This window comes from Hemiscyllium ocellatum, chromosome 21, assembly GCF_020745735.1.
Source record: "Hemiscyllium ocellatum isolate sHemOce1 chromosome 21, sHemOce1.pat.X.cur, whole genome shotgun sequence".
In the NCBI taxonomy this organism is placed as follows: Eukaryota; Metazoa; Chordata; class Chondrichthyes; order Orectolobiformes; family Hemiscylliidae; genus Hemiscyllium; species Hemiscyllium ocellatum.
Window position 1 is genome coordinate 61,465,921 of NC_083421.1, and position 25,110 is coordinate 61,491,030.

A 25,110-nucleotide genomic window follows, 5' to 3' on the forward strand; every position below is an offset into this window, starting at 1 on the left:
AGTGTCTGTATTTGCAGGAGCTCCCTGGGGAGAGTGGGTATCCCTGGGGGGGGGGGGTGAGCGGTGAATGAGCTGTTCCACTGCACAAGTGAAGGAAGTTCAGAGAGCCACGGGAGTGGGTGATTGATGAGGAGTTGGAGAAAGAGCCTATTCAGAAATGTAAAACTGAACAGGTAGCTGCGGCCAATGCTCTAGGACTGGGAGGGGAGCTGGTGACAGAGCCTGAAGGTGAGCAGGTCAAAACTACATCTCCCACAACACCCTGAAGATGACAATACCCGGAAATGGAGCTGAAAGTCTCAGTGCAGCGACAGGGGAAGAGATTCGATCTGCACGTTCCTCCAGGGGGTGGGTGAGGGAGCTGGAGGTCAGTGTGACAGGGACAGTCCCTGGGGGGAGAGAGATGAGAAAAGCAGGAAGGGGATTGGGGCTGCACACTGATGTCTCTGCAATGAAGGGTGCTGCATTGGAAACTGCCCTCTGCTCCTGTGGAGCTCAGGGACTTTTATGTCTGTGTGTGTGCGCAACGCTGTGTTGTTACGGGCTAATAATGTGAAGGATTGTGAACGTCAGTGTCGAGCTGGCTGTGCTCATGACTATCACAGCAGCAGCCGCAGAGGGAGCTGACACACACACACACACACACACACAGAGGAACATCCTGCAGACTGCTCCTGACACTCACCAGCCTCACACAGAGAGAGAGAGAATCTCCTGCCATTCTCTCCCCTCCTCAGCCCCCAGCTCTTTATTTTACTGAGGTTTTTTTTGTTGTTGTTCTGACAGCACTCTGGGTCTGTCCCTACCTCCCCCAGTGACTCCCTGGGTCATGGCCGGGGACCATGCTTTAGAAAGCGAGGGTTATTAATCCCTCCCCTGCCCTCCCAGCTGGGAGGGGGGAGAAGCTGAGGAAACATCTCCCCATCTGAAGGTGGAAGAGTTCTCTCATGTGCATCCCTGGGCGGTAGTTAGCAGGGGAGGGTTGGGGTGGGTTTTTATACACACAGGGGAATGAATGGACCAGGCTGGAGTGAGTTAGAGTGAGCTGTGTCCCTCAATGTCCCGCCTTGGGGGCTGCCTGTTGCTCACCCTCTGCCTGTCCCTACTACTGCCTGCTGCTGCGGCTATGGGCTGTATTAGCAGCCTAGTGTGTAAACCCCGAGTCTGCCGTGAATCCATCTGCCTCAAGGAACTCTCCGCCACCATCGACGCCAACCCCACGGTCATCGACGAGAGCTCGGACATTGTGCTCCGGTACCGGACCCCGTATTTCCGAGCGACCGCCCGGGTCTGTGTGCCCCCCATCCTCCGGGCCGAGACGTGGGTGGTCGGCTGGATCCAAGCCTGTAACTACATGGAGTTTTACAACACGTACGGGGAGCTGGGCATGTGAGTATGCGAGAGGCAGACCCTCTCTGTCTCTTGTCTCTGGGCACTGACTGTGGGCAGGAACTGGGCTTGAGCGGGCACCGACCTCTGTCAGTGAGTGTGTCAGGGGTCTGTCACTGAGTGGGGTCCGGGATCTGTCAGTGAGTGTGTCAGGGGTCTGTCACTGAGTGGGGTCAGGGGTCTGTCAGTGAGTGGGGTCAGGGATCTGTCAGTGAGTGGGGTCCGGGGTCTGTCACTGAGTGGGGTCCGGGGTCTGTCACTGAGTGGGGTCCGGGATCTGTCAGTGAGTGTTGGGTTGTTAGTGTGTCTGTCAGTGAAATGTTAGACCGTAAGTGTGTCAGTGTCAGACTGTGTGGGAGTATGTGTGAGTGTTAGACTGTGTGTGAATGTGTATTAGACTGTATGCGTGTGTTAGACTGTATGTCTGTCTGTCAGTGAGTATTAGACTGTGTGTGTGTCAGTGAGTGTTGGGATCCGTCAGTGTGTGTCTGCAAGTGTAGAATGTGTGTATGTGAGCAATACAGAGTTTGTGTGTGAGAAAGTTGTGTGTGTGATGGTCGAGTAAATGTGTATCTGTATATATGTGTGAGATAGTGAATGAGATTGTGTGTTACTGGTATGAGCAATAGTTTGTGTGCGCATAAGTGGTTGTGCTCATAAGTGAGTGTGCAAATGTGTGTGTGTCTGAGTGAGTGAAGGGATGTGTGTGTGAATGAGTGGGTGTGTATGACTGAGTGAGGGAGTGTGCATATGTGTTTGACCCTTCCTCAGAACTCTGGACCTGAAATGGTAACTCTGCTTCTTTCCCCTGGGATGCTGTCAGACCTGCTGAGTTTCTCCAAAAATTTCTGTTTGTTTGATTCAGATCGCCAGCATCCAGTTCTTTGTTTTATTTTAGTGACTGTGTCTGTTTGTGTGAGAGAGAGTGGGTATGTATTTGTGTGTGTGAGTGTGAGTATATGTGTGTAAGAGTGAGTGCATGTTTGTGTGAGAAGAGTGCGTGTGTGTGTGAGAATATGTGTGTTTGTGTGTGTGAGAATGGGTGTGTGTGAGAGAGAGTGGGTATGTGTTTGTGTGTGTGGGAGTGTATTTGTGTGTGAGAAAGTGAGTGTGTATGAGAGAGAGTGGTATGTGTTTGTGAGTGAGAATATGTGTGTGTTTGTGTGCGAGAGAGTGGGTGTGCATTTGTGTGTGAGTGAGTGTGCATTTTGTGTGTGAGAGAATGGGTGTGTGTGTGTGAGAGATGGGAGAGAGACAGGAGGGGGAGAGGAAAGGAGGAGGGAGAGAGGCTGTGTGTGAGAGAGAGAGTGGTAGGGAGAGAAAAAGACAAGGAGGGAGAGAGAGGGTGGGAGGGAGAGAGAGAGGGAGACAGGGAGAGGGACAGAGAGCGTGGACTGGTGGTGGTTTAACCTTATGGTCTTTGGGTGTAGAGGGGAGTTGGCTGGAATGTGTCTAATTTCATTGCTATCTTTAACCTTTCTGTTGATGGACTCGTGTTCCTATTACTCTGAGGGATTTATCAGTGCATTAAGGTATCATTAATGAACATTTCAGGCAAATAGTGACGCTGAAAGCCTGTTCCAGCTTAATAATCACATCAAGCTGGTTAGATAACACCCTAAATAGAGTGTGACAGCTGTTTAGAATATATATTGTGGTTTTTTTTTACTGCATTGTACATTTAGCCTTTTGTAACATATCAAATGTAACCAGGCACAAACTCTGAGTAATCCATTAGATTCTCAGGAATACAGTTGTGACTAAGGTGTTATGTACAGTTACAAACAATCCCAGGAGAAACAGTATGATACAACAGTCTTGTACAAGTACATGGTCTTACAGCTGGAAGACAGGTTAGTTGGTCCCATCTCCAAACAACAGCATATCCTTCAATCTCACTCAGCCTGATGGCTATTTTTCTGGTTTTGTCTCACATGTATCTAAATTATTTACCTCAAGCATTTGCTGTAGCAGCAAGAACCACATTCTGGGCTGAGGACACTTCACCTGAATTCCCGATTGGATTAATTAGTCAGGATCTTATATTTATGACTGAGTTCTGGTCTCTCCTGTAAGTAGATGTAATGTCTCATGTTCTGACCTTAGTCATGAACCTAGCCCACAGTATCTTAGCAAAGGCGTTTTGGGAAATGAATACATTACTCCAACAATATTACTCTTACTGCTACTTCATTTTACTTCGTCAAATAATTTATGAAATTTTGATAAATTCGGTCATAATCTGGTCCCATATAATCAGTGGATATGGAGAGTACCTGTTTAAGAGATATAATTTGATTTTGATCATAAATGGCCTGTTCTGCCTTCTTAACTGAGTGTATCATCTCTCATGGTGTATATTGGCTGGTAATGCTGTCATTTCCTGGCACCTAGAATGGGGTGACAGGCCAATAATGCCACAGAAAAACTGAGTCAGCACAGAGATTCATCTCAAGAGAGAGGGGGACATTGAAATAGGACTGATAATAAAATTATTAAACAACACTTGGGAAGTGACAATGAGCACATCTGGACTCCATGTTACAAAAAGGAAATATAGGGGTAGTTAGAGTTAGAGTGATACAGCACAGAAACAGGCCCTTCGGCCCAACTGGTCCACGCTGACCAGGTTTGCTAATGTTGAATCACAGAAAGTCTTACAGTGCAGAAGGATGCCATTTGAATCACCTTGCTATGATGAGCATTATCACCTCCCACACTTCCACATTGTATTCACCCAAATAACTATCCAGTGTCCCTCTGGAATGACTCAGCGGAACCTGTCCCCACCATATTTCCAGGCAATGTATTCCACACCCTAACTACTCACTGTGTGAAAATGTTTCTCCTCACATCGCCCCTGTTTCATTTGCAGAACACCTAAAATCTATGCCATCTTGTTTATAAAAGGAACAAGAACATGAACAGTTTCTCCCTGTGGGTGGCACAGTGGTTAGCACTGCTCCCTGATAGCACTGGGGACCCGGGTTCGATTCTACCCTCAGGTAACTGTCTGTGTGGGTTTCTTCTGGGTGCTCTGGTTTCCTCCCATAGTCCAAAGATGTACAGGTTAGGGTGGATTGGCCATGCTGAATTGTACAGGGATGTGCAGGCTAGGTGGGTTGGCCATGAGAAATACAGGGATAGGGTGGGTCTGGGTGGGATGCTTTTCAGAGGCTCAGTAGACTTGATGGGCTGAATGGCCTGCTTCCACATTGTAGGGATTCTGTGATTCTATCTACTCTGCACAACCTGCTCATGATTTTGAATTTCAATTAAATTTCCTCTTAGCCACCTTCTCTCCAAAAAGAACAGTCCCAAATTGCTACTACACTCTCTCCAAGGTGTCCTCCTCTTTCCAATAATTTAGGTTCCTTAAAATGTACACACTACTCCAACTGAGGGCTAACAAGTGTCTTGTACAAGTTTAACATCACCTCTTTGCTCTTGGACTCCATGCCCCTATTACTAAAGCCATGGATAATGTGTATTAATTGCCCTCTCCCCCATCCCACCAATGAGGTGTGCACAAATACCCCCAGCTGCCTTTACCCCTGCATCCCCTTTACAATTGCACCCTCTATTATATATTTGTCTTTCAATGTTCTCCCAACAAACTGCATCACCTCACATTTCTGCGCATTGAGCTTCATCTACCGCCTGTCTGCCCACTCCACCAACATATATCCCTGCTGAGTTAGAAATGTAACTCAGTAGCAGAAGTGGTAATTGTGACCACATCTATCTGGGTTCTGATTTGATTGAGAGTTCCTGAAACCGTGCTTCCTCAATTGGTTTTTCAGAGAGAGAGTGTAGTGACCATCCATCCTCCTGATAATATCCGGTTTGCTCTGGTAAAACAAGGCCAATGTCTCCTCCCCTCCCTGTCCACAACTCCTCACTGCAGGAATATTCTAACCTCATTAAGTGGGGGTGGGGAAGAAGGCGTTGGATTAAAACAAGTCCCACAAACTCAGAAATCTTTCGATGTGTCTTGAGCGCCCAGCTTGATGTTGATCACAGAATACTGCCCCCTGTTGTTGTCCGGCTCCTGTGCAGCTGGGGGAGTGAATTCAGGCTCTGGGACCACGTTCCTCAGGAATTGCAAAATCAAACCAACTTCTACAGAGTCAGCACTCCTCTCTGTCCTCAGCACATTGTTCCACTTCCCTACCATCTCACAGCCAGTCTGTTCACACGTAGTATGGGCCCATGACTAATTAATCAGCTTGTAGTAAAAAATGAGGTCTGCAGATGCTGGAGATCACAGCTGCAAATGTGTTGCTGGTTAAAGCACAGCAGGTCAGGCAGCATCTCAGGAATAGAGAATTCGACGTTTCGAGCATAAGCCCTTCATCAGGAATAAGAGAGAGAGCCAAGCAGGCTAAGATAAAAGGTAGGGAGGAGGGACTAGGGGGAGGGGCGATGGAGGTGGGATAGGTGGAAGGAGGTCAAGGTGAGGGTGATAGGCCGGTGTGGGGTGGGGGCGGAGAGGTCAGGAAGAGGATTGCAGGTTAGGAGGGCGGTGCTGAGTTGAGGGAACCGACTGAGACAAGGTGGGGGGAGGGGAAATGAGGAAACTGGAGAAATCTGAATTCATACCTTGTGGTTGGAGGAATTCAGATTTCTCCAGTTTCCTCATTTCCCCTCCCCCCACCTTGTCTCAGTTGGTTCCCTCAACTCAGCACCGCCCTCCTAACCTGCAATCCTCTTCCTGACCTCTCCGCCCCCACCCCACTCCGGCCTATCACCCTCACCTTGACCTCCTTCCACCTATCCCACCTCCATCGCCCCTCCCCCTAGTCCCTCCTCCCTACCTTTTATCTTAGCCTGCTTGGCTCTCTCTCTTATTCCTGATGAAGGGCTTATGCTCGAAACGTCGAATTCTCTATTCCTGAGATGCTGCCTGACCTGCTGTGCTTTGACCAGCAACACATTTGCAGCAGTAATTAATCAGCTTCCAGAAGTGTTGTGTAAGAGAATAAAGTTTGACCAGGCCACACTTGGGTTTTTCAAACTATGCTAGGAAATTGTCCCATCCCCTGAACATGTAAACTCAACCTGAGATGAACAACACTTTGGAAAGCAGGAGATAGACAGAACTTGCATTTCTATTGCCTCCTTCAGGACATCCCAAAGTGATTTACAGCTTTCTGGGGTGTAGTCAATGTTATAATGTAGGAAATGCAAAATGTGCAATTTGTACACAGTAAGATTCCATGAACATCTGTATGACAATAACCCAGACCATTGCATTTAGTGGGCCCAGTCTGTTAGCTGGGAAAGTGTTAACAGTCTCAGCATTGACCTCAACAGACAACAAGTACACACTATTAAATTTTTCAAAGCAAGCACTTCCTAAATACGAGCGGATTAAATGTCATTCCCACAAATCCTAACACCACACAGTTACCAAATCAAATATCTGTAATGATACAAATAATGAGTGAGCCCAGGCTAATATATTAATGTCAGAATTATAAGATTATAAACTCAATAACTTTCTGGGAAGATTTAATCCTCAATTCTGAAATTGTGTAGTTGTTTTGGAAGATTAAGGAGGAAAATGTCTTTCAAAAGTCAGAAGATCAGTGACTGCAGCCTCAGATCTGAACTAGTTGTCATCAGAAGGACCATGGTGGTTGGGGAAGATGAGGTGGACATTTTAGAACTTGGAATATACCTTCTGATGGGAAAACAGGTTTAAAACTAGGGAGCATAACTCCAAGACAGTCACTAATAATTCCAGGCAGGAATTCAGAAGAAACCTCATTACACAGAGAATAGTGTATAGGGGAGGTGATGGCTTAGTGATATTAATGCTAGACTATTAATCCAGAAACCCAGATAATATCCTGGGGACCTGGGCTCAAATCCCACCACAGCAGATGATGACCATGAGTCCATTGTCAGAAAAACCCATCTGGTCACTAGTGTCCTTTAGGGAAGGACACTGCCATCCTTACCTCATCTGGCCTACACGTGACTTCAGACCCACAGCAATATGGCTGACTCTTAAACTGCTCTCTGGGTAATTAGGAGAGGACAATAAATGGTGGTCTAGCCAGCAATGCCTTCATCCAATGAATGATTTAAGAAAAATGAGGAACTTGCTATCATAGATATGATATAGATTACTTGAAAGGGAGCTGGATAAGCTCAAGGAAGGGAGGACTATTTTGTTGGGGTGAGATGAGATGGTTTGTATGGAGCACAGCTCACTAATTCTGCTCCGACCGAGCCACCTCTGCCTTTCAGAATACCTAAGGCAGCAGGTGCAGGGAAAATCCTCACTTGGAAATATATCAGCATTCCCTTCACTGTCCCTGGGTCAAATTCCTGGAACTTTTCTCCTACAGGGGGCTGTGATAAATGGAGGGGGTGGGGGGGGGGGGGGTGGCGAGGGTGAATGTAGCTGAGAATGCAATAGGTAGATGGAGATGCGGTGTGATGGTATTCGGTCGGAGTGGAGGGTGGAGCAGATAGGTAGGAAGGAAGATGGACAGGGAGGACAGTTCAAGAGGGCGTTGCCGAGTTTGGGGGGGGAGGGGTGGGGTTGGATGTCACATACACCTAAGTACAGTGAAAAGTTTGGTTTTGTGTGCAGTACAGGCAGATCGTACCATACAATGGTCATAGGGTGATGGAACAGATCAAGGAATACAATGTTAACGGCTGCAGAGAAGGTGCACAGAGAGCAAGGTGAACATTACGTTTGAAATTAGAGAGGTCCATTCAGAAATCTAAAAACAGCGGTGAAGAAGCTGTTCTTGAATCTGGTGGTCCGTGTGTTTAAGTTCTGTACTTCTGCCTGTCGGAAGAGATTATAACCGGGGCCTTTGATGATGTTGGCTGCCTTGGAATTGTAGCTTTCAAAAGGTAGTGGGATAAATATTTGAAAATAAATCATCTGTAAGACAATGAAGGGAAGAGCAGGGGGAGCGGGACTAATTGAGCTGCCCTTTCAGAGAGCTGGCACAGGCACAATGGGCAGAATGGTCTCTTTCCATGAAATAGCTTCTGCCATGAGTGACCTGTGAGGAGTGATATAAGTGGAAAGCTGGTATTGGTGCCATTGATGCTGCAGGTAGTGAACTCTATGTCTCATCGAAGGGTGTTGCCTGTTTGTGTGCATAATAATATCCTATCTGCAAGAATTCATCAAACATTGAAACTCTGATGTGGTAGACTAACTAAGAGCAAGGCAATAAATAAACCTTCCCAGGTATCTGCCCTTTCTTTAACCCTGTCCTCGACATGTGTCTCAGGCAAGGCCAGTACCTACTGTCTAATTCCTAGTGATGCTCAAAGGGTACAATGGAGCTGGAAGCAATGGGTGATAGGAATGATCCCAGTAAAAGGGATTGTCAAATTCCTTGTGATAGCGCAGATCTGGAAAGACACCAATGACAAATTGATATTGTTCAATTGACAGCTGGTGGATTGTACAGACCAGTGTTCAGGCTTCTTGTTATTTGAAATGATTTATAGAATCCCAACAATGTGGAAGCAGGCCATTCGTGCCCCCAAATCCACACTGACCCACAACAGCATCACATCCAGACCTAGCCCCCTACACCATCCCTGAAACCTTGCATTCCATGGCTAACCCACCTAGCCTGCACATCCCTGGACACTATGGGGATATTTCCCATGGCCAACCCACCTAACCTACACATCTTTGGACTGTGGGAAGAAACTACAGCACCCAGAGGAAGCCCATGCTGACACCGGGAGAATGTGCAAACTCCACACAGACACAGTCGCCAGAGGTTGGAATCGAACCTGGGACCCTGGCGGTGTGAGGCAGCTGTGCTAACCACTGAGCCACCATGCCACCCATTTAGATGCAGGAACCAATCAATAAGATCATAGAAACTGGAACAGGTCATTCAATTGGGTCATGGCTGAGCTGAACATCAACTCCAGTTACACCATATCCCTCCATGGTCTTGCTGAATGAAAATTCTATCGACTTTAGTCTTGAAAGCATTTCCTACCTCCTCGAGAGGACAGGGCCAGTTGTCCCTTATTTGAGAAGAGTGCTTCTCAATGTTCCTTGAATGGCTGAGCTCTAGATTTCAATTCTGTTCTCGATTCCCCACAACATGGAGTCATAGAGTCGAGGGTGTGGTGCTGGAAAAGCACAGCTGGTCAGGCAGCATCCAAGGAGCAGGAGAATCCACGTTTCAGGCAAAAGCTTTACATCAAGAATGAGGCTGGGAGCCTCTGAGGTTGGAGAGATAAATGGGAGAGGGGTGGGGCTGGGGGGGAGGGTAGCTGAGAGTATGATAGGTGGATGGAGGTGGGGGGATGGTGATAGGTCAGGGAGGGGGGTGGAGCGGATAGGTGGGAAGGAAGATGGACAGCTGGGACAGGTCATGAGGGAGGTGCTGAGCTGGAAGTTTGGAACTGGGGTAAGGTGGGGGGGAAGGGGAAATGAGGAAACTGGTGAAGCCCACATTGATGCTCTTGGGTTGAAGGGTCCCCAGGCAGAAGATGAGGCGTTCTTCCTCCAGGTGTCGGGTGGTGAGGGAGCGGCGGTGGAGGAGGCCCAGGACATGCACGTCCTCAGCAGAGTGGGAGGGGGAGTTGAAATGTTGGGCCACGGGGCAGTGCAGTTAATTGGTGCGGGTGTCCCGGAGATGTTCTCTGAAATGCTCTGTGAGTAGGCGTCCAGTCTCCCCAATGTAGAGGAGACCGCATCAGGAGCAACAGATACAATAAATGATATTGGTGGATGTGCAGGTAAAACTTTGATGGATGTGGAAGGCTCCCTTTAGGGCCTTGGATGGAGGTGAGGGAGGAGGTGTGGGCTCAGGTTTGGCAATTCCTGCGGTGGCAGGGGAAGGTGCCAGTACGGGAGGGTGGGTTGTAGGGGATTGTGGACCTGACCAGGTAGTCACGGAGGGGAACAGTCTTTACGGAAATCAGATAGTGGTGGGGAGGGAAATACATCTCTGCTGGTGGGGTCTGTTTGGAGGTGGCGGAAATGACGGAGGATGTATACAGAGGTTGGTGGGGTGGAAGGTGAGGACCAGGGAGTTCTGTCCTTGTTGGGGTTGGAGGGGTGGGGTTCGAGGGAGAAAGTGTGGGACGTGGATGAGATGTGTTGGAGGGCATCATCAACCACGTGGTGGGGGGGAACCTGCGGTCTTTGAAGAAGGAGGCCATCTGATGTGTTCATGGTGGAACTGGTCCTCCTGGGAACAGATGCAGCGGAGGCGGAGGAATTGGGAATATCGGGCCTATCTCTATCACTGGGACAGGATGGAAGAATTCAGAGTGTGTTAGTTAGGGTCTGTGTAGTAAAGATAAAGGGTCTTTACAGTGAACCTGCGCAGATTGTACTTGGACTACCTGCACTATTGTGTACACATGTTGTCAAAAAAAACCCCACATTTTCATACCAATTCTATGACATCAGGAAGCACTTTAGAGCCAGATAAATGTTTCTCAAAGTGTAGTTACTGCTGGAACGTAGACAGCTCTCAAACATGATTTGGATGGGAATGTAAGAGGCATGGTTGGTAAGTCTGCGGATGACATCAAAATTGGTGGTGTAGTGGACAGTGAGGAAGGTTATCTCAGATCCTGAACAGCTGGGCCAATGGGAGTGATAGTGGCAGATGGAGTTTAAGGCAGGTAAATGTGAGCTGTTGCATTTTGGGAAGACAAACCAAAGCAGGACTTTTCCAGTTAATGTGGGTAAGGGCCTGGGAAACAGAGAGACCAAGGGATGCAGTACATAGTTCCTTGAAAGTGGTGTCACAGGTAGAAGGCTCTGGCCCGAAACGTCGAATTTCCTGTTCCTTGGATGCTGCCTGACCTGCTGTGCTTTAACCAGCAACACATTTTCAGCTCTGATCTCCAGCATCTGCAGACCTCACTTTTTACTCACAGTAGACAGGGTGTTAAGAAGGTATGTTGCACACTTGCTCAGACCATTGAGTATAGCAGTTAGGACGTCATGTTGAGTTTATAAAGGACATTGGTGAGGCCACTTTTGGAGTATAGAGGAACCTTGATTATCCAAAGGACACAGCCAGGCAGTATTTCATTCAGTTAATTGGATTCTGGATAATCAAATGCTGGATAACACAGCTTAGCCGACATCAGGACCATGTGATCTTGCTGGATAATCGAGGTCTTTCTGTATTGTGTACAGTTCTGGTTTTCCTGCTTTGGAAAGGATATTATTAAACTGGAAAGGGTGCAGAAAGGTTTTGCAAAGTTTTACCAGAATTGGAGCATTTGAGTTGCAGGAAGAGGCTGGATAGGCTGGGACATCTTTCCCTGGAGCATCAGAGGCTGAGGGGTGACCTTCTAGAGCAGCATGGATTGGGTGAACATCCAAGGTCTTTTCCCTAAAGGTGGGGGCATCAAAACCAGAGGCCATTGGTCTAAGGCCAGAGGGGAAAGATTTAAAAGGGACCTATGGGGTGACGTTTTCACATAGAGGGTGGTGTGTGTATGGAATGAGCTGCCAGAGGAAGTGGTGGAGGCTGATACAATTACAGCATTTAAAAGGCATCGGGACAAGTACCTGATTATAAGAAGGGTTCAGCGGGATATGGACCAATTGCAGGCAAGTGGGACCAGTTTAATTTGAGAAATCTGGTCGGCATGGAAGAGTTGGACCATAGGGCCTGTTTCTGACTCAATGTTTGGTTGAATCGATTCAGTTTACAACTAAAGGTCACCACCTCACCCCACCCTGTCTCCATTAAACAGAAGCAGATTACATTCAAAAAGGTACATGTGCAAAATTTATTGATGCCATGTTAAAGGGACAGGCCTGAAATGTGGGCCAGCTAAGATTGTATTAACATAATTAATGATTCACAATCCTTTATCATCTCTTCAGCTGAAAGGTAATCCCACAGATTCAGCAACACATCTGAATACTTCCCACACACCACCTCCTCGTCTGTGGGCCTTTTGTTAACATATAGTTTGATCGTAGGATGTGGGTGTTACTGATGAGGCCAGTGTTTATTGTCTAAGAGGTGGTTATGTGAGTCCGATGGGGAATACTGGCATTGTAATTATCCGGACACAGTGACCTTTCCCTCCCTATCTGCACTGGACTGTTTTTTTATAAAAGCTCACTCACTGACATGGTCCTGGTATTTTTGAATCGACTGATTTTTAAAAATGCTATTACGTGTCTCTGGAGCAGTTGGGATTTGAACCCAGACCTCCTGTCTCAGACTGAGGGACACTACTATTACTACACCACAAGCGCCCCACATGACCCGTTATAAGTGTTATCTAATCAGCCTGTTCAGAGATGTTCTTACACACGTCTGGAACAGGTGGGACTTGAACCCAGGCCTCCTGGTCTAGAGGTTTTTTTTTGGTATTCATTCATGGGATGAGAGTGTCACTGGCTCGGCCCAGGAGTTATTGCCCATCCCTAATTGCCCAGAGGGTAGTTAAGTGTCAACCCCATTGCTGTTAGTCTGCAATCATGTGTAGGCCAGACCAGGTAAGGATGGCAGTCTCCTTCCTGAAGAACATTAGTGACCCAGATGGGTGTTTCCAACAATCAACAATGGATTCACGGTAACATTATGACTCTTAATTCCCAATTTTTATTAAAATTGAATTCCACCATCTACCATGGCAGGATTTAAGCCAAGGTTCCCAGAATATGACCTGGATCTCTGCATTAATGGTCTCGCAACAAAGCATTGGGCCATCACCTCACACATTGCTATGGACACTATCTTGGTGTCACAAAAACTCTTGCTTATTATGTAATCGTATATATTTTCCAGTCAGTCTGTTCAAAGATGATATTACACACCTAGAAAATAGGTTGGAATTGAACCCAAAACCTCCTGGCTCGGAGGCAGGGACACTACCAACACATTGTCCAGTATGTGGTAGTGGTCCAGCATTTGTTGACCATCCCTATATCTGCCCTGGAGAGCAATTGAGAATTAAATCATTGCTGTGGGTCTGATGGTGGCACATTGCTAATGTCACTGGACAATTAATCTAGTGATCCAATGAAATCCAGGGCCACAAGTTCAATTTCCACCACTGCAGCTCACACCATTTATATTCAATAAACAAATCTGGAATCGGAACAAATGGTGACCCTAAAACAATCATCGATCTTTGCAAAAACCCATTAGGGTTTCCCTAATGTCCTTTAGGGAAATCTGCCATCATTACCTGGTCTGGCCTACAAGCAATGGGGTGGCTTTTAACTGCCCTCAGAAATGGCCTTAGGAAGCCACTCAGTTCAAGGGAAGGTAGGGATGGGCAACAAACTCTGATCGGTGACATCTGTGTTCTATCAAAGAATGAATCCCAATGATATCCAGGTGCTCTGGTTTCCTCCCACAATCCAAAGATGTGCAGGTTATGGTGGATTGGCCATGGGGAATTGACCCATAATGTGCAGGAAATGTGGGTTAGCCATAGGAAATGCAGGGTTACGTGGACAAAGGGATGATGGGCCTGGATTGGACACGTTTTGGAGGGTCAGGATGAACTCAATGGGCCAAACGGCCTGGTTCCACACTGTAGGGATTCAATGTAGAAATCATAGCAGCCAGTTTTGGGGACCACAAGTAACAATGTGAAAATGAGCAGATGATCGTTTCTCATTGATGGAGGGATAAATATTGACCAAGAGACTGAGCAATGAGCCCCCCTCTTAGAGATAGCAGCCATGGGATCTTTTATGATCATAAGAGGGTGGGTAGGACTCTGGAAGTCCAAGTAAACACCACAACCCCCTCAGACTAAGAATGACTTGAGCCTGTTTCCTACTTGGGGGCAGCACAGTGGCACAGCAGTTAGCACTGCTGCTTCACAGTGGCAGAGACCCGGGTTCAATTCCCACCTCGGGCAAGTGCCTGTGTGGAGTTTGCACCTTCTCCCTGTGTCTGCGTGGGTTTCCTCCCACAGTCCAAAGATGTACAGGTTAGGTGAAATGCCCATGCTAAATTGCCCATGGTGTTAGGTGAAGGGGTAAATGTAGGGGAATGGGTCTGGATGGGTTGCTATTCGGAGGGTCGGTGTGGACTTGTTGGGCTGAAGGGCCTGTTTCTTCACTGTAAGTAATCTAATCTAATCACACCGGGTTTCATTCTGGAATTGAATCCTGAATGACGTGGGGTTTGAGATATAAAAATAGACTGGGATTTTTTTCACTAGAGCATCTGGAAGTTGAGGGGTGACATTATTGAAGTTTATAAGACCATGACGGGGCATGGATAAGGTTAATGACCAGGATCTTGTGGAGGAGTTCAAAACCAGGGGGCATGGTTTTAAGGTGAACCATCTTTCTCAAAGATTTCAAAAGGACATGAAGGGGTAACTCTTTTACACAGAGACAGTAGTTAGTGCAGAATGAACTTCCAGACAAAGTGCTGGATGTGGGTACAGTGACAACATTTAAAAGATGTTTGGATAAGGACATGAATGGAAAAGGTTTGGAGGGATATGGGTCAGGAGCAGGCAGGTAGGACTAATTTGGTTTGGGATTAGGGTTGGCATGGACTGGTTGGGCCAAAGGGTCTGTTTCCATGCTGTCAGACTCTGTGACTCTTTATCCTCTAAACCTCACTGAAACACATCAAATCAGAGAAGGAGGCCATTCAGCGCACTGTCCTCATACTGACTCTGGTAGATGTATCCAATCTGCTGCATATCCCAAAGCTGTGTAAACTCTATTCCTTCGAATATGTTCCAACTCCTTTTTGAGTATGGCTGTGTTTGTCCACCCTTGAATGAAGTTAAGTGGCTTCCATATTCTTGCCATTCTGTGGGTGAAGATGTTAGGGGTATGGGTGGGTGGTGGGTCGGTGTGGACTTGTTGGGCCGAAGGGCCTGTTTCCACACTGTAAGCAATCTAATCTAAAAAAAACCTTTTTCCCAGTGCTATTTAGTGACTGATTAGCTCCTCTGAAATTAACAAGATTACAAGCATTTGCTCTGCCTGTGCTGGGACCTCCCTGGCTCCTTGTTAGTTGTGTAAGGTGAAACATATCTCAAGTTAAGCATCTTTCAAATCAGGATTCCTCTTAAGTAGCTGAGCTAGAGGAGTGTGCTGAATGCAAAAGGAAGTGCCCCTGACCACCTCAGAATTATAAAACATTGCACTTTTTGCAAACTGCATTTCTAGATGAAAGCTGCAATGCAATGATGTCAGATCAGCATTAGGAGAACAAGAGGTGATATAGAAACGGTCCTTGAAATCTCTCATCAGACTGAATCAAACTGAAACTGCCCCAACTGCAAAACAATGTAGATAAAGATCAGTCAAGGTAACAGCTCCTGCTCGATGTACCTGAATCTCAGAGAGAGGAACTGGCTGATTTGGCCCCTGCTAAATCAGGTTAAGTGGATGCTGCAGGGTTATCTGCACTCGGCTGCCATAGCAACGGGAGTAGGCCTTTCAGGCTGTTGGGCCTACAACATGATCCTGTTTGATCATGCCTGACCTCAATTCCATTTGGCCACCTGTGTTTTGTATTTCTCAAGTCCCCTTAATCCCATCGCCATCCAACTTGGCCACTTCTGGAGTACTATGTCCAGTTCTGGTCACCCTGCTTTAGGAAGAGCATTATTTAACGGAAAGGGTGCAGATAAGATTTACCAGGATATGACCAGGAAAGGAGGGTTTGATTTGTAAGGGAGGCTGGATAGGCTGGGACTGTTTTCACTGGAGCAAAGAAGATTGAGGAGTGACCTTACAGAGGTTTATAAAATCAAGAGGGACATGGATAAGCTGAATAGCAAATGTCTTTTCCCTAGGGTTGGGAAGTTGAAACTAGGGGACATATTTTTAAGGTGAGAAGAGAAAGATTTAAAAGAGACCTGAAGGACAACATTTTCCACACAGAGGATAGTTTGTATGAACAGCCAGAGGAAAGTTCCAGATTTTCACATCCCCTTGTGTCACTGAGAGATCCAGTTCCCCTCACTAAAGATCTCGTACTCATTTTAAGAGTATGTTTTGTTTTTAAATTATATTTTAAGATTATCTTATTCAGACCTTCCTTACTAGAAGCAGTAGTTTCTCTGCATCTACCCTTCAGAATATTTCCAACATCTTAAACTACTCTACAACATGGGCGACACAGTGGCGCAGTGGTTAGCACTGCAGCCTCCCAGCACCAGAGACCCGGGTTCAATTCCCAGCTCAGGCGACTCTCTGTGTGGAGTTTGTACATTCTCCTTGTGTCTGTGTGGGCTTCCTCCCACAATCCAAAAATGTGCAGGTTAGGTGAATTGGCCATGCTAAATTGCCTGTAGTGTTAGCAGAATGGGTCTGGGTGGGTTGGTGTGGACTTGTTGGGCTGAAGGGCCTGTTTCCACACGAAGTAAGCTAATCTAATCTTAAAAAAAATGAGAAATACGGCATCAATGGACTAACTGAAAAGCAAGCTAAACATCTCCATATACGGTGGTAGTTACTGGCACTTCTTTAAGATGTAAGAAATTAGGCCATTCAGCCCATTGAAACTACACCATCATTCTATGAGATCGTGGTTGATCTGATCATCCTCAATTCCACTTTCCTGCCATTTTCTCATAACTCTTCATTCCATTACTGATTAAAAATCCTGTCTACCTCGGCCTTGAATAGACTTCATGACCCAGCCTTTATAGCCCTCTGCGGGAAAGAATTCCACAGATTCACACCCTTCAGAGGGAAGAAATTCCTCCTCATCTTTGTCTTAAATGGGTGACCTTTTACCCTGAGATAATGCCCTCAGGTCCTAGACTCTCCCACCAGGGGAAACAGCCCCCCTGGATTGACCGTGTCAAAGCCACACGTTTGTATACATCCTCCCTTGGATATGTTATTGTCAAGACACAAACCAGTATGTTTATATAAAACACTGACCAGATAGGCATCTCTCCGTTCTCCATCTTGTACTAAAGCAACGTGGCGCAACCAAGCATGTGCACAGCAAGATCCCACAGCAGCATGATATCATGCAGATCATCTGCTCTTGTGATGTTGGTTGAGATAAATATTGGCCAGTGCAAACTCTCCTGACCTTCTTTGCAGTCACTCACACCCATTTGAGAGGGAAACCAGTTTAGTATCTGAAGCAGCAGTCTCTCGGACAGTGCCACACTCCCTCCGTACCGGAGCACTGGCCTTGACGTTTCGGGGACCTGCAGTGTGATCTGAATCCAGAACGTTTTGACTCCAAGGTGCTATTGACTAAACCACGCTAGCCCTCTGGTTAAAGGTCTGTTTTGGAACTGTATGACTCTATGACATTGAGGAAGTATTTAGACATGCATTTGCGATGCCAAGATATACCAGGGCTATAGGCTAAGTGCTGGGAAATGGGATTGGAATGGTTAGGTGGTTGTTGTGGATGCCGAAGGGCCTATTTCTGTGCTGTCAATCTCCGTGACTCTATTTCCTGCGATTAAAATGATGGATGTTAGAAAATGAGGATGGATTGAGGTCATGACTAATCCTAGGAGTAGGGATTGTAAAAACCACTTGGGTGTTGGTCCCTAAAGGGAGAGAGACTGTATGGCATCATCAGAACCACAAAACCAAAATTAAAGCCTTAAAACCTAATCCTGTACAAAAATAGACATGTATATAACAAATGAATAGGGGAGAATCAGATCCTTGGACTTTCTCTGTTGAGCTGTCAACAGTAACATGACCTGACTAAGTGCTCAGGATGATGATCCAACTGAATCAGTTTGATTCCCCCAAAATTAAACAGCAGACCATGTCCTGGACACAATGCCCATGTCCAGACAATCACCAAACCCGCATGGTCCCAGTCATTCATCACCCCTGAGTAAATGCTGCTCTGTATCCACTCCAAGTCCAGTTTAAAATTCTCAAATCCCCCTGCTCTTTGTCACCTCCTCCAGCCCCATCACCCTTCAGGATCTCTCTGTTACAATTCTGACCTCGAGCATCCCACTCCCCACAATGTTAACCATTCCACCATGGCCAGCTGTGCCCACAGCTTTCCCCGAATCTCCCTCCTTCCCCTTTCTGTCTTTGTAAAAGCCTACCTCTTTGACCATCATCCACCATCCACATGGACATCTTTTATCTTATCTCACTGCCTGATTAATGCACCCATGAAACTACTTTTGGGACAGTGTACCACATTAGGGATGCTACCTAAATGCAGATAGTTGTTGGGCAGAGATGAATGGTCATGCCTGAAACAGAAGTAACTCACCAGTCAGCAGGTTACCATCGCCATTGCTGGTGGTGACTGAGTGATGAGTACAACACCAATGGAATGTTGACATCTCCTCATCACCCAGGTAACCATCACCCAGGTAACCATACTTCTTTTGATGTCTAGTATCAGTCTCTGTATGACAATATAAAGCATCAGTTTCCACGACAAAGTTGCATCAATGAAAAGGGATTGAATGGATGAAAGCAAAAATATTAACAAGCAGTTGGTAATTTGATCCATCGTGTATGTACTAGCCAATAGTGTGCAACACAGTCATAGAGTCACAGAGATGTAGACCTTCGGTCCAACCCATCCGTGCTGACCAGATATTCAATATATCCCATTTGCCAGCACTTAGCCCATATCCCTCTAAACACTTCCTATTCATATATTCATCCAGATGCCTTTTAAATGCTACACCACTTCGTCTGGCAGCTCATTCCATACATGCACCACCTTCTGTGCGAAACGTTGCCCCTTAGGTCTCTTTTATATCTTTCCCCTCTCACCCTAAACCTATGCCCTCTAGTTCTGGACTCCCCGACCCCAGGGAAAAGACTTTGCCTATTTATCCTATCCATGCCCGTCATGATTTTATAAACCTCTAAAAGGTCACCCCTCAGCCTCTGATGCTCCAGGGAAAACAGCCCTAGCCTGTTCAGCCTCTCCCTATAGCTCAATTCCTCCAACCCTGGCAACATCCTTGTAAATCTTTCCTGAACGAGAGTTAAAGGATGGAACAGTGGTAACATCACTGGGCTAGCAATCCAGAACTCTCTGGCTAATGTTTTGAGGATAGGGGCTCAAATCCTAGTGAGGGAAACCGTGAAATTTGAATTCAATCACAAAGAAACTGGCAGAATGCCAACCACTATTGCAAAAACATATCTGGGTCACTAATGCCCTTTCAGGAAGGAAATCTGCCATCCTTACCTGGTCTGGCCTACATGTGACTCCAGATCCACAGCAAAGAGGTTGATTCTTAACTGCCCTCTGGGCAATTAGGGATGGACTATAAATGCTGGGCCTAGCCAGTGATTCCCTCATTCAGTGAGTTAATAAAAAAAGCACAAGAGCGTAAGCTTCAACCTGAGCTCTGTGTCCCCATGGCCATTCAGGCAGTTTGCCTGCTTTCCCTGAGACCCCTCTCTGGGAGGGATCTCAGGCGAGACCAGCACCTTTTGTTCTCCAGAGGCCAGTGCAAAATCACTGCAGCCAATGGGAGCCTGTTTGAAAACGCACTCACTGTTATAATGTGGTCGCCAAACTGTGCACAGTAGGATCCCACAAATGCAATGGCATGGCAGCCAGATCATCCAATGTTTTATTTTGAGCAATGCTTGCTGGCCCCAGAGTGCACTGGTTCAAATCACCTTGGGAACACTAATGAAGAGTTGGGTGTAGCCTTCCCTCTATCCTATAATTTGAAGAGGAGAATGTTCTTCCAATTAGGTTATAAGGAGATTTTATTTAATACCCTGAGTTCATGATGTGGGATGCACTGACTGAAGTGGATTCAAGTCATCACTTTCAGAAGGGAATTCGACGTGTTCCTGAAAGATTTGAATGTTTTGTTACACTACGTGGGAGAAAGAGGACATGAGCAGTGTTTGGGTACTTTCTAAAAGGGCTAGCACAGTTACGATGGGCTCAATGGCCTCTTTGTGCACCTGAAGGTTTCTTGTGGTTTTGAACAATGACAAACGCCACAGATTCCTGACCTGACAGTGAAGACTCATACAGCACTGGACAGGCTAGGTGCGGAGAGTGTGTTCCCAATGTTGGGCAACTCTATAACGAGGGGTCACAATCTAAGAATAAAGGGGGAAGCCATTTTCAGGTCTGAGATGAGGAAGAATGTCTTCACTCAGAGAGTTGTGAAACTGTGGAATTGTCTCCCACAGGATGCTGTTGGGGCCAGTTCATTAGATACATTCAAGGGGGAGCTTGTGGCTAAAAGGATCAAGGGGGTATGGAGAGACAGTGGGAATGGGATACTGAGATTACATGGTCAGCCATCATCATATTGAATGGTGGGGCAGGCTCAAAGGTTCGAATGGCCTACTCCAGCTCCTATTTTCTATGTTAAATTTCTGCTTTTGTGTCTTTAAACTCAAAATGGTCCAAACATCTGCTGCCTGTGTGTTATCTTGCGCTACATCCTTTCCCCATTCACTCCTGAGCCCACAGATCCACACTGACCATGGGATCAAGTCATGTCTTGATTTCCAAATTCTCAACGCTATAGGTCTTAGCAGCAGGGTAGGCCATTGGGCCCTTCAAGCCTGTTCCGCCATTCAATAAGATCACAGCTTGGAGGCTGAGGGGGGGAGCTGATTGAGGTATATGAGATGATCCAATGCGTGGATAGGGTGGTTACTCAGAGTTGCTTTCTCAGGGTGGGAATAAGAGGGAGGACAGGTTTAAGCTGGGGGTGAGGAGATGTGCGAGGCAGGATTTTTACAGGAGAGTGGTAAGTGCCTGTGCAGTGCTGTACTCTTCTGTGGTCAATAGCTGATCCTGATTGTAATCTCAGCTCCACTTTCGTGGACAGTAATGGATCCAAATATGAGCCTTTGGAAACACCAACCTGTTACTTCCCAGTGAGACTGAGAGTCCAGAGGAATAGGAACAGGAGGAGGCCATTCAGTCCATTGAGCCTGCCCCACCATTCAATATGATCATGGCTGGTCATGCAATCCCAGTATCTCACTCCCACATTCTCTCCGTACCCCCTCAATCCCTTTAGCCACAAGGGCTGTGTCCAGCTCCCTCTTGAATATATCTAACAAACTGGCCCCAACACCTCCTTGTATTTTCCCAGTTAAAAATCACACAACACCAGGTTATAGTCCAACAGGTTTAATTGGAAGCACACTAGCTTTCGGAGCGACGCTCCTTCCAAATCATTGTATTTTCCCATAATTCTTGATTCCCCAACTGATCAAGAATCAATATCTATCTAATCTAATCTAATCTCTCTCTCTCTCACACTCTCTATACCTCAGCTGAAGTATACATGAGGACTCTGTCCTTGCAGCTCTGTGTGAGAAAAGATTCACAACCATTTGTGAGAAGAAACTGCTCCCCATCTCTCCCGCCAACTGGAGCCCTTTAATAGAGTTCCATTTTCTCATTCGCCTACTGTGTTGTACTTTTCAAAGACATTCCAAAGGTTTTGCATTTCCAGAGTTGAGTACTTTGATCACAATTCTGTGACTTCATCAAAACATTTATTCCAGTTAAGTCAGACACTGTGTAAACGTCTCTTTCCATGTCATGGTCTGTCATGTGAACCTAGAGACCACCCTGACCTTCCCAATGCAGCACTGAGGGAGTGTTACACTGCTGTCTGTGTGGGAAACACAGGCTGTTCATGAGCAGGCTCTCACTAACAGCACCGAGATGATCACTAGTTAATCTGGTTAACGATGAGGGATCAATACTGGCCAAGACACCAGCTCCAACTTCCTCGCTCTTCAAAAAAATAAATTGGCTGAGCAATCCTTTATAACTATTTCAGACATGGCTTTGAAAAGAAATGCCAGTCTTTCTAGAAGCTGCACTGGAATTAGAACGATGCTAAAGGACGTTAAAAATAGCCAGAACTGAACGGTGGCTGCTGTCTCTCAAGTTCAGTATTTAATACATTAAAAGACTTGCTGCTCCCTCACCTCTCCTGATCAAATCCATATAAATATTGATCAATTTGACACCAAACCAAATGCCGTGACTAATGTAAAGTTGTGCAATACGAGGTGGAGGAAATATCAGGTGTTTCTGTGTGCAGCAGACCTGTAAATGGAGGACAGTTGCTGTGATCTGTCCAGAGTCTGTTTGTTTGTGTGTGTGTGTGTATGTATGTCCTTGTCTGCATGTGTGTGGGTGTGTATGTGTGCGTGTGAGAGAGTGTGTGTGTCTATGTGTGTGTGTCTATGTGTGTGTGTGTGTGTCTGTGAGTGTGTGTGAGAGTTTGTGTGTGTGTGTGTTTGTGTGTATGTCTGTGAGTGTGTTTGTGTGCGTGTGTGTGTGAGAGTTTGTGTGTGTGTGAGTGTATGTGTTGTGTCTGTGTGTGTGTGTTTGTGTATGTCTGTGCATGTGTTTGTGTGTGTGAGAGTGTGTGTCTGTGTGAGTGTATGTTTGTGTCTGTGAGTGTGTGTGTGTCTGTGCGTGTGTCAGTGTTTGCGTGTGTCTGTGTGTGTGTCTATGTGTGTGCGTGCGTGTGTGTGTGTCTGTGTGTGCGTCTGTGCATGTGTGTGTGCGCGTGTGTCTATGTGTGTGTGTGTGTGCGCGCGCGCGCCTGTGTGTCTGGGTGTGTGTGTGTGTGCCTGTGTGTCTGTGCGTGTCTCTGTGTGTGAGTCTGTGTGTGTCTGTGCGTGTATGTGTGTGCCTGTGTGCCTGTGCATGTGTCTGTGTGTGTGTGTGTGAGTGTCTGTGCGTGTGTGCCTGTGTGTCTGTGCATGTGTCTGTGTTTGTGTGTCTGTGTGTCTATGTGTGTGCCTGTGTGTGTGTGTGTGTGTGTGTGTGTGTGCGTGTGTCTATGTGTGTGCGTGTGTGTGTGTCTGTGCGTGTCTGTGCATGTGTGTGCGCCTGTGTGTCTGTGCATGTGTGTGTGCGCGTGTGTGTGCGCGTGTGTGTGCGCGTGTGTGTGCGCGTGTGTGTGCGCGTGTGTGCCGTGTGTGTGTGCAACGAGGCAGTAATGATGATCATTGCAGTGCCCTGACAGCATCAGGTGTCTGGAGTAGTGCCACCTGACTTCTTACTAACTCATCTTACATTTTCCACGGTGCTGTGTGACCTCAGTCAGCAGCTGCCAAATCAGAAGGTTCTGAGTTTATCAGACCCACTTTGGAGACTCTGGATTGTGGACTGCCACCATGTGCACCACTGTGGAAGTGCTGTCATATCGCAAACACTGACTAAACATGAAGCTATCGCTGTCCGGGCTGGTTGGTAAACCATCCCTGGAATTATTCCATAGGAGACGGGACAGTTCTCCCGGTGCTTAACCCTTTAATAAACTGCACAAAAGACTAAAGATACAAAATTGAAGCAGCAAGGGCAGAAATAGATTATCTGCTTGTGATTTTGGAGAAGATTTGTAGCTCAGGTTATGGATCAGCTTGTGGCTGGTAGGCCTCCAGTGAAGATTGTTCAGAAGCTCACTGATGATGCGACTAAACATAGTGACAAAATGTCTAGGAACAAACCTTCCAGCTCGCCAGATTATCCGCTCGCGATGGGGATTGCTGTTTGTGGGATCTTGCTGTGTGTAAACGGGCTCATCTGTCTCAGCTGAGAGAGGTGTTGGGCAGCACTAGTGGAAAATACGGAAAATGTGAGGCTTTATTGTGTGGGGGTGTGGGGGGTGTGTGGTGGGAGTCTGTCCTGCAGGTCAGGTTTAATGGGGGAGGCTAACTGAGGGATAATGCCCCACTCTGAGGGTGGGGGTGGATGATCCACTAGGCTTATGCAAGATGAACAAAGCCAGCACTTGTTTATCCACACATAGCTCTAAGTAAAAATACAGTTAAACTCACCATTGTCCAAGAGGACCACAGAGAAACTCTGGTTAGAGAGAGAGAGAGACACTGAGGGTTACCACATCTCAGGGTGGGGATTGAACCCACACTGCATCACAAACCAGCCATCCAGCCAACTGAGCTAGCTGCCTGGAGTGGTACTGACACAACCTGCCCGGGGGTTGGTTCAATCTGCTTCTGGGAGAAAGCGAGGTCTGCAGATGCTGGAGAGGAAGAGAACTTCTTCAAGGAAGGCATCCTTGCAAGACGATTCGCAGTGGTTTAAAATCTTCGAGGAGAAAGTGAGGTCTGCAGAAGGGCCTGAAGAAGGGCTTATGCCCGAAACGTCGAATCTCCTGCTCCTTGGATGCTGCCTGACCTGCTGCGCTTTTCTAGCAACACATTTTCAGCTCAATCTGCTTCTGCACATCTTGTCCAGATAATAACGATGACTTTCTGAGTGTGAGACGGTATTGCTGGAACACTGCCTAATGAGGCCAGCCTGCATTCCCAGTGAATTAGCCAGCGGCAGCTGGGACTGGGAGTACACACAGGAGGACCAGGCCAGCTCAGTCACACTGAGAAACAAGGATTTGATCTAATCAGGTCCTTTAGAGAGACCTCACCATGACACTTACCAGGAACCTTGACTCCTAGCGATTTCTCTGCTAAATCAGAAGCAGATGGGAGAAATTTGTCCACATTTCCATGTGGCTTATGCAGATACCTACGACAGTGTATTACTGTTAAACACTCGCAGCCCGTGGGCTAGAATTATTTAGATAACTGGAAAGCAACAGACCATTCAGCCCAACACCCTCTTGCTTAACATAAGCTTCTTATTATTGCATTTCATCTCACCTGTTATCCCATTCCTTTCTCCCACAGGCCCATATTTATCCAGCTTCTCCATCAGCTGAGTGACACATTCAAGGGTTTAAATCCCACAGCCTCACATCCAGGCGCCCACTCGGAGGGAGAGCTGCTTTATC

At 46.8% G+C, this 25,110-nt stretch overlaps 1 protein-coding gene across 1 annotated transcript in view; it reads left to right on the plus strand.

Moving 5' to 3' along the window:
- Nucleotides 1-327: 327 nt before the first annotated feature.
- Nucleotides 328-25,110, plus strand: part of fam78ab (family with sequence similarity 78 member Ab) — a 31,862-nt gene continuing 7,079 nt past the window's right edge. The window contains exon 1 of the mRNA XM_060841140.1: nucleotides 328-1,389. Coding sequence (XP_060697123.1) covers nucleotides 1,058-1,389 — 332 coding nt within the window. The 5' untranslated portion in view covers nucleotides 328-1,057. The remainder of the gene's footprint in view (nucleotides 1,390-25,110) is intronic.